Source organism: Argopecten irradians, chromosome 9 (assembly GCF_041381155.1).
Source record: "Argopecten irradians isolate NY chromosome 9, Ai_NY, whole genome shotgun sequence".
NCBI lineage: Eukaryota > Metazoa > Mollusca > Bivalvia > Pectinida > Pectinidae > Argopecten > Argopecten irradians.
This window is the reverse complement of record NC_091142.1, coordinates 33056242-33066858: the sequence shown is the minus strand read 5'-3', so window position 1 is coordinate 33066858 and position 10617 is coordinate 33056242. Positions and strand designations below refer to the sequence as shown.

At 34.5% G+C, this 10617-nt stretch overlaps 1 protein-coding gene across 1 annotated transcript; it reads right to left on the bottom strand.

Annotated features, from left to right (window-relative positions):
• Positions 1 to 3950: 3950 nt before the first annotated feature.
• Positions 3951 to 9823, bottom strand: LOC138330944 (uncharacterized). Its single transcript, XM_069278418.1, has 4 exons — positions 9281 to 9823; positions 6977 to 7219; positions 5360 to 5548; positions 3951 to 4933 (listed from the first exon to the last, which is right to left on the bottom strand). Exons 1-4 carry the CDS (start codon positions 9531 to 9533, stop codon positions 4731 to 4733), a joined length of 888 nt encoding a protein of 295 aa, XP_069134519.1. The 5' UTR covers positions 9534 to 9823; the 3' UTR covers positions 3951 to 4730.
• Positions 9824 to 10617: the final 794 nt, after the last annotated feature.

Below are 10617 nucleotides of genomic sequence, written 5' to 3'. Positions count from 1 at the left end.
CAAAAATTCCAGTTTGATAACGTTAGTATCTTTTAGCTAACATTATCACTTTACCATAAATACCCTAGCCGAATACTAAATAATTCATTTTATACATCGGCAGACCACCCACTTCTCTTCTCAAGCATTTCACGATAAGAAAAATTGCAGATACAATTTTCAGAATACCTAACTTTAATGCAATATTTGAAGATTTTCAATTTCCTGACTCTATTTATAGGTTATTGTTATAAACACGACTCGTATACCAGTTCAGGTCCTACTAAAGTCATTTATTCAAGGTAAACTAGGCGCTTGTACATGGTAACAACGTGGGTATATGAATAAACCGTTTCACAGATCTTGATGACGAGGTCATATTAAATAACCACTAGGATAGCTAGAATTAGCAAATACATAACATCCCTCTTTTCTAATAAAAGTTGAAATGTCTAGTAAAAAATATTAACTTTTATCAAAATACTTATTTTACAGATAGAAGGTCGTCGTATTTGTGCATCATGCAATAGCGGGGATATCGAGGATGAATATCATTTTATTATTAAATGTGGCTAAGTGCTAAAGGTAGGTTTCGCCCAATGAAATATAAAATTTACGAATTGAAATTCACGGCATTTTTTTTTAGTTAAAAAAATCCAACAACAATCAACAAAATCGAAGTACAAATGGATTGTTTATACCCTACATGTCATATAATATATTACACTTCAAGTTTTACTGATAGGGACCCAACAGAATCCGGGGGCGAGTTCCGTTTGGAGATGTGGCTTCTGTTTCTTCTATTGCTACATGCTGAGTTTGAGTTTTCATTCCCTAGAGATATCCTAGGATGCTACTGTACTGGCGAAATATTATCGTGAAGAACATATTATCGTAATTTTGATTGGCGCGGTAGGTAAGACTACCCACGAATGAGATTTTCAACGGTCTTCGTATTTAGAAAGATGACACGTATCACGTGTATAGACCGGAAAATTTATTTTTCCACATAAAAATACCATATTTCCAGTAAAATTCTTACTCTCACCAAAATTACAACTATTAGTCAGGGGGGGATGCATGATATCGGCCTTTATTTCTAGGGATAAATAGTCCCGACTTCATATATCGCCCTGCTTCCTTGATCACAGACAAACAGCTCGTTTCATAAAAAAACGAAAGTTGTAAGGAAAGGTAATTATTTCAATCTTAGAAACGATACGGCTTGATCGGCGGTCTCTCAGAGGCGCTGTGGACCAGACGACCAAAATTACAATGTAGTAAACTATGTCGATTTGATCAGAGGATTTTAAATAAGTAATTATATTTAAATCTCTGAGTTTGATTTGTTATTTCATTTTTTTACTAGAAATAATCCACCACGGAATATCATTTCAATTATCTTTAATATTTTATTCTGAATGCTAATAGTTTATTACAAACATGTGAGAAAATATTCGTCATTTTGCCAGAGAAATAGATCGGTAAAATGGCGACCTCATCATTTCCCCTGTAATCACGTGTGTCTAACGATTTGTGAGGTCAATAAACAATACACGTTTTCTCTCTTTACAAAGGAATTTGTTCATTTTTTTTAAATAGTTCAAATGTTTATCTATATGTTGATACCCAAAATTTGATTTTTAATTTTTTTTTTTTTTTGAAAATAATCACGATACTATGTTCAGTGAAATGACACGAACACCTTTTTTGACTGACCTTAAAGGGCTGTTTATATTCGTAAAATATTCTATAAGATTCACTTAAACCTTATTAATTTGAAGTATTGTGGACTAAAGATTATTTACAAACTCTAAAAATCTAAATGTTGAATTACAACGTTTTGAAAAAAAAAAATCCGAGAAAAAAATCGTCATTTTTTCACGATAAATATGTCCGCCAGCCAGTACCCGATGCCATTCTAATTTCCTAATCTTTGGATGCCGATTCTGATACATGTTTTTTTCTCACACCACTTTCGTCCAGCCATTTGTGTGACTCTAAGTGCGTTAACAATGTGCTATGCGCGAAACTTCGACAACACAATCCATTCGTGGCTTCATTTGCATACAATCCTGTCAGCTTGGACGATCGTAATAAATCAAGGATTTCCTTCCAATTTTGTATTCAAGACACATTTGTACAATCTCATACGCATTAAGAAATTAAATTGAGGTATTTAGATATGTTTTTCACCTTTTCTTCCGTTTATCGGATTTATACAAAAAAAATATTTTTGGTTGGGCGAAACCTACCTTTAAAGATAGAAGAAGTAAGTGTATCAAAGACGCTATTGTTTTTCACACTCCTAGTTTGGTTAAAAATGGTTGCAATTAATGAAAACAGATATTAGACATAAGATTAGGTCAAATTTAACCCAAAGTTTTCAGAACTGAGCAACAAATAAAGAGAGGAACTATTAGCATAAATTAGTAGCATCTCATAAAAAAAATTTTAATATTAATGTATACGCTGTACTATACAATATTTAAATATGATGGTGATATTGGAATGAATTAATAAGTAATGATGATGTATTGTTGCAGTTTTATGTGATAAAAATACTTATACTGTAATCTTGAGTAACTCCTAAACAAGATCTTGTCTACGTAATTGTAACGTATTATAATACCGTCGATAAAAAAAAAATCATATACATGTAATGTGCTTAGTTAACGTTCTAATGATCATTAATGTTAATAGTTAATATAATATGTAACGTATCAATGTATAAAATGTGCGCTGGTTAATGAAGTAAGATGAGTAATGTGTAGATGTAATGTAAGAAACATTGTTTGGATATAAATGGATTAACGTTCAAATGTATTATAGGATTAATAAATTAATGTATTGTGAATTTAAAAAAGATCATAATATGAGAACATAATAAGTCTTCATGTAATATAAGAGTGTTAAAACGTGTTGTGTGTCATAGATACATAATGTGGCAAATAACCATATACATGGTATATGTTATTAATTGATGAAAATATAATATGAAAGTAAAAATAATTTGACTAATCAAAATGTATCATAAATGTAAGATGTCTCTCTAAACAGCATGTACGTATACAATGGACGCTGCGAGTGTGTTTGTGTGTGTATGTACATTGTAGTGGTTTTCCTGTCTGCACTGTATAAATATGCTCTGTACTGATAAACCAAATGGTTTAAAAAGTAATAAAGAACTGAAAACTGGAACATGTTAATAGGCATCGTTCCAATGGCTAAGATAGAAAAGAAACAGGAAAGAGATCCCTTCAGGTTTCAGGCGGGCCCGAGTGTGGGATAACAGCCCCTAACGTAAGTTATCTCCGATGTGCTGAAAACTAAGGAATGTTTCAGTAGGCTGCAAAGCACACAAGACGGCAACCTGTGATAATTGTAAGATCTCTTCCAGATAGTTGTCGTGTGTGTTTATCGTGTAGGCCAAGCCCAATGACTTGCATGTTTACTATAGCAAGGGAGGTAACAATTTTTACTTTTCATTTATATTTTTCTTGAATTCTACTCCCCCTTAGCTTTAGTTTGTCTTTATATTTCTTATATTTTTTACTGTTATATTATGTGCCCTTTGATTGATCAATTTTGTTAGAACCGATTTGTCTCCAAAATGCAATACGAACAATAAGGGGCCCAGGGAAACTTGCACTTGAAATTTGAAGATAAATCCCTTCATTGCTCTCTGAGAATAGTGTTACCAAACTTCAATTGTGAAAATGCAAGATGACGTCCTGTCAGCCATCTTGTTCACCGATCGGTCAATAGGAAAATGAAAAATCAATTCAATAAATAGTATTTTACTGAAACACAATATGGTACTGAGTATTCATTTGTTATGGCCTGGTTTAGAGGGCACTATTGTCTGATAGTTTTGTCGAGGAAATTAGCCTTCTGCTCGTTCACTATCCCATCACGAGGCAATACTATGAGGGAATAGTGCCCTTTCAACCAGCCCATAATGGGTTAAGTACATTTTTACTTTCGTTATAATAGAAACACCTCAAAGGACACTTCGCAACGCATTCTTCATTTTACACAATGATGTTGAATTATAAACACACCATAAAACTTTCGCAGAGCTCTGTATTTCTTCAAACGAAGTTAAGTTTCATGACGATAGTGAGCTGTTTTCTGTAGAAAAGCAACATTTATTTCCTTCCCTGTACACCACAGCCTGCCCTCCATCTTGACGACTTGATCGAGCACACGTCAGGTAATATTGACGTCACAATAGATTCGCGTTCAATTTCGCGCAACTTCGCCGCTTCCTCGGACAATATTGCAAAAAGTACCTCCATGTGTGTAGTAAATCTCTTCAAGGATGCATAACGGCCCCGACATGTGAATGTGGGGACCGCAATAAACTCTGGGAGATATTGGTGTGTAGTCAATCAGGATTCTTACATTTTGTCACGTGGTGTAGTATTGATTCAGTGTATGCAGAATGACAGGTAGGATAAACGTTAGTGCTTAAGTTAGAACACCGTTTCGATAAATTCATAATTAGAACGAACATCCATTTGATATCATATTTTATAAAGTCTACATGAATTATGAAAGTCTTGGCGGATAACAAGCAAAGAATTACATCGAGACGAGTTTTACAAAAATGAACAGGAACTTATGTTTATCACATAACTACAACAGTCAAAACGTCAAATTGTTCTGTAACTGGTCCATCTCCGGCTAATGTGGTGAGAGTCAAATGACTGATCAACCACTGCATTCGACTGCTACCTTCTCGAAAACTAATACATGTACCCACAAATCGAGAAAAGTTGTTCCTGGCAATCCACACTGGCCAAACCTCTCTCTGTCAACATGACGCAGTGACCTTGACCTGGGTTACCAGGAGACCAGAGGTCACTGTCGATAACATCTCCTTTATCTCCTGTGTAACTCCAAACCGATGATGTGTAAGTTCCGGCGACGAAGAATCGGAAATCTTGTACTGGCAAAAAATAATGAGTTTCGAACTATAGTTTCCACTTATAACAAAATCAGACATTAATTGATGCAATAGACTTTAATATTGTAAGTCTGTTAGTTTTATTGTTTATATTTGGCGATGCAAGTTTGAAATAGGCCTGATATTGAGAAGATAACTACATTATTTAAAATTAGAAAGCACTTGTTACCAACAATACCCAGTTTCATGGCTAACTGAAATACTGAAAATATGTGTTTTGAAATGTATTTTTGAATGTATTTTGATTTTTTACAAACGTAATAGACTTGCCAACCCATCTATCTTTTCTATGTCTAACTGGAGAAAGTAAAGAAATGACTAAACAAAATCATGTGTGAATCTTTTTATATAACATCGTTATGTGAGTTAAATCTACCATCAATCATTTTATAAATCTATTTTACTTACTCAGTACATAATACTTGGCGATGATCCTGTTCAGACCTTCCATCCTGGTTAACGTGTCGACAACCATCAGACGTGTGTACATTGAGGTACAAGTCTTTGCTGCACTCCCCTGATCCTGTCTTACCTCTACGATGTTATACAAGATGGCGGCTTCCTGATCCACTTTGTAGTCATACGTCTCTAGTATATCTTAAGGAAGATATGGTATTATATACTTATTTTCAAAGATACACACACAAACCTATATATATATCAGTTAGATAGGAACATGCAACTTACGTCTTAAATCATCCAATGAAATGATGCTCCACATATATATAAGGATGTAAAGGTATCTCTGCCCATTGTGATATGATGAAACAACAGCACGGTCTAGACACTTGACAGAACTTGATGTTTTACCGATAATTTATACATTAATCTTTACAATACGATGATTGAATTATACGAAAAATCACATAATAACCACCATTTACATCTCATTATCTGCTTTAAGGATGTACTCATCTGAGAGGTCAAAATTTTCTTGTATTAATTTTTTTTCTTATATAGATTTTTGGAAAGTGGAGTTCATATCATAAAAGAAAATGGAAGAAAAAACCATATCTGTGTACTCGTTTTTGAGGTATTGTCACTCAAAGATACCCAGTTGAAAAAATATCGGATTTTATGGGAATTTTGCCGTTTTGACTATATACACAAGATATTAAGGCCATAATTTCCTAATGAGGTGTTTGATATGTATTAATGTTTGTAGAATTTATTTTCCAGTAATCTTCTTTAAAAATATACCAGTTTTGATTAATAAGACTAATACTTTTTCTCAGAATAACATCATATGCTACCCCTACCCCTTAATTTTGAGCTACAAAATACACTGTTTTTAGCCATTTTTGCCAAATTTAACCCTTTATAGAAAAAGGTCTGGTATTAAACTTTTGTTAATATTTTGCATATCAACAGGGAAAGTTTTTTTTTTCTAAATCAGGCAGAAAAATGGGGGCCCGTGTGCTTATTTTTGCCCCATTTGAATATTTGTTATTTTTCAGTATTTTAGAGTAAAAAATAAAAGTGCTCAAATTACCATTAAATGTACGAATAGTGTGACAAAAATGATTCATTTCACACATTAATGCTCAATATTTTAATTTCCACGAACCCAGTAAAGATTTACAGCAAAAATTATCTCGATACAGCTAAAAATACTTGCGCAGTGATAATTTAAGAAAAATCAATTTCAGTAAAATTGGTAAAACGGTGGCTCTACTCAAAGCGAAAAAATACACAATTTCAAAATGGCCGCCAAATGGACTATTTCTTAAAATCCCTGTATAAAAAATCTATTAAAAATAGAAATGTAATTTTTTGACAAAATTTGCAACTGGCAACTTGCTGCAGATATTGATATATTTTATTTAAAAATCTAATAACCTCTTTGATCTATGTCGAAACGAGTCTTAAACGGGACTGAAACTTCAGAAGAATACATTCTTAATTGCATGTTTCTAATACTGTAAGTCAACCACGTCTAAATACTGAAATATATAAGAAAGAAACGGCTGCTATGTATATATTTCAACACCCTGATTATTACGAGAGACATTTTATTTATCACACCTTTGTTAATGTACACTTCCATGCCGAGCGAGCTTGTTTCATACATGGCGATCCTTGCGTCATATCCAGTACACGTCGGCACCCCATTGAGGGCGTTGGAGGCGAACGACATACACATGATGTGGCCATGACATTTCGAGGCACAATCCCCTATGAAACGGCTTGACATTGGACCGAAGACTGTATGATTTCCCATTTCCTCAGAAAGTGTTACATACCTCCGTTCATACTTACTTAGTCCTCCTGTCCAACAATCAATATTTAATATAATAATAATCAAATACCTTCCTTTTACATTACCTGTAACTTTATGTGAATGCGAGAGACAATTTTGAAAGAAACATGGTAAATGTGTTAAGCGAAAACGATGATTTTTTTATACGTTACGGTAATGGAAAAGGAGAAACTATACATTTGTAGCAATACGAAAAAATGACCTTGGCTATCCATTGAAATGCAATGAGACTGCACATAAATCTTTTGATGGTTAAAGCTGACAATGCAAGTTCAAAACCTCTGTCAGCTTTAAGTAAATAGGAAAGACCATTCGTTCGCGACCGACCGATAAACATAGCTACCATAACCTTGTTCCTTGTTGGAAGATATTTAGATATTGTCTGATCGCAATTACAGCTGGTATTTTGAATGTCGACATGGTAACGAAATAGAGCCTGCTGATTGGACAATATTGATATTTCGGAATAAAAATGGTACACATGATTTTGAGGGATACCGAATGACATTTGTGGGACGGGGCACGGATTTCTGTGATGGTCACTCATTACAATTACCAATCATTAATATTGTAGCATGACATATGAGCATGGTGCACAAAAATAAAGAGAACAACAAATGGCTAAAAACCAAACAAAACGAAAAAGTCAGTTTATCCAGCCTTTCTATGGACGTAAATGTTTTGTAGGTAAGCTGGTTTTGTAAACAAGATCAACATAGATTACATTTAAGTATAGGAGAAACACCTCAAACTGTGGAATAGTCAAGATAATGAATTGTCTTGACTATTCCACAGTTTGAGGTGTTTCTCATACTTAAAACATGGCACCGAATGTCACTGGTACTCTCCACTATTACACTGGGTATTGTTTAACTATTCCACAGCCCCAGGTAAACCCCTTACTGTCTACAAGACCTTGAGATCTATTCATGTTGCGTTTCAATATCTCAGTAAGAGAGCATGCATCATGATTTGCATGAACGTTTTGAGAGATCCATGCACAGGTACTATATAGAACTCACACTGAAACATTTACTCAGTTTAGTTTTCACTCTTCAACATGGAGGACCATACATATGTAGCTCTGTATGCAGATTTGAACACAGTAGTGATGCTTTTTGGATATAAAGGTTAAATGATTTGGTCCAAACAATTTTAAATGCAGCACAGAGAGCTGATCAAGATCATGTGACACAAGAATATGGGTTTCATGAAAGCAATCCCGGGAATGTAAATGCATTAAATAGATGCCATTTTTACAGAATATGAAGTGATTTGGATAAAAATATATGAAAAAATAGAAAAGTGGATATAAAAGATAAAACTTCAAGCATCTGTAATTTCTTTTCGAATATTTTCAGAAAATTGAGCTGTTGCCTCATAGGATTCCATCTAAACCTCTCTTTTCTGGATTCATAAAAGTGAAGCCATTTATAAACTATTATAGATAAAGTGGTTGTGTAGGAAATGATGGATTTTATTTTTGAATGAAGTGATGAAAATTGCTTACATATAGATATAAGTGTACAAATTTATCATGGCAGGAACCTGAGATTTATCTTAAATAAAACATGATTGTTGTAGCTTGGAATTCTGGATTTGTTTGTCACTTTCATATAACTATTGTTTCATCTCCCTGGATTTAAGGAATGCGAATTCCCAGAAGGAATAAGGTTATAACGTTGACTATGTGCTTAGTCATTTTCACCTTTTACCGTAGAATAGTTCACAAACTGTTCCACAGGAAAAGGTAACTATTCCCAGTAATAGGTGACAATAGTCGACTTTGTCTCAACTAAACCTCAAGCTATAACAATAGATAACATCACAGCCATGTTTTAATATAGAAATAAGTAATCTTTGTTTGCTTGAAAAACATAATACCTAGTCCGCTAAACCTACCCATATTATTAGGCTTATTATTAACAACTCTGAGTGGCTAGCATTTTGTTTACCTTTCAACTACACATGGGTTTTTTCTTGTTAATTTTTTGTGAGTTGATATATTTTATTGTATTATTTTGTTATCTAATTCTTCCATACAAAATGTAACTTCACTTCGAATTTACCTATCTGCTGTTGAATTTGACAGCCGCTGACATCAAACCGCATAGTCGGGTACCATTCCCAGGTCTGTGGGTTGATCCGTAAATGCCGAACTGTGATATTCGGTGTTAATGATGACGTCACTGGTGTGTTCATGTCTGTGTTCCCATTGAACAACTTAAACGGAAATGCCTTAATTATCATGCAGCAAAGCTTTTTTCTAATGATTATACATATGTAAATATATTTCTCCATTATCGCCAAATGATGGTTCATTTACACTCGAGATCTTTTCTCATAACATGTGATTGACAATATGGATTTATATTTTTCCGTCTTAAAATGGGCTAAGTTGTCATGCAGCAAAGATACTTTAAATTATAAAAGTGTTACACATTGTTTTAAGTATTGCAAATGTATTTCCCCCTATACCGTCATAATGATGGTTCATTGATTCCCTCTCGTCCCAACTGAATATAATGATGTTATATATACTGACTAGTAAAATCGCTATATTGTAAACAATGATTAGAATATGTGCAAGTGATATGTAGAGTGATACATAAGGTTAGAGGACCTGAACATGTTGGAAGGTGTGCCCACTACAACCTCGATCCGTTAATAAAGGATGGGAAGGTGATAATCGGGAGAGGGGCAAAGCCGCGGTCAGATGGCAAAGGGCAGACTCAAAAGTTGGCTGCTTCACTCCAGTCCATTGAGAAAAGTTTCTCAGAGTATATGTTGGAGCAAATCGATGATTTGAAAAAAGAGTTGTCGAAGAAAGATAGTTTTTTTTTCACAGAGAGATAGAGGATTACAGCGAATTAGGGATTCATGGATTAAAACCGGTACCATGTAGCAGGTGCTGGATAGGATAGACCAAATGACGCCTAATGGGGTTTATGGAAAGGCAATGGTAAACGACCAAGGGGTCGTTGATTGGGCGTAATTAAAATAGAGTCGGCCAATGATACTGGGGATATTAGAGGGGGACACCAAAGTCGGTCACGATCTCTGGGTCGTGTCTGAAGCGGTGCTCATGAACGTGGTGATTATTACTAGGTTAAAGTATTGACATATGACGGCAAAACTGAGTGGGCCCCTTCCTGTCTTTAGTTCAAACACATCGCGGATAGACATGGTTGGGGAAATCAACAGAAAACAGACCGTTTCATTGAAAGCCTTCGCGATAAGGCATTAAAATACTGTAGTTCTCAGCCTTCATCTGTTCGAATCTATTTTATATTATTATGCCAGAATATGGAGCTGAGGTTTGGTAAAAGAGTTTAACGCATATTGTCAGTAGGAAACTACAAGACCTCTCTCAGTGCCGAAAGGAAGAGTTGGATGAATTCGCTGA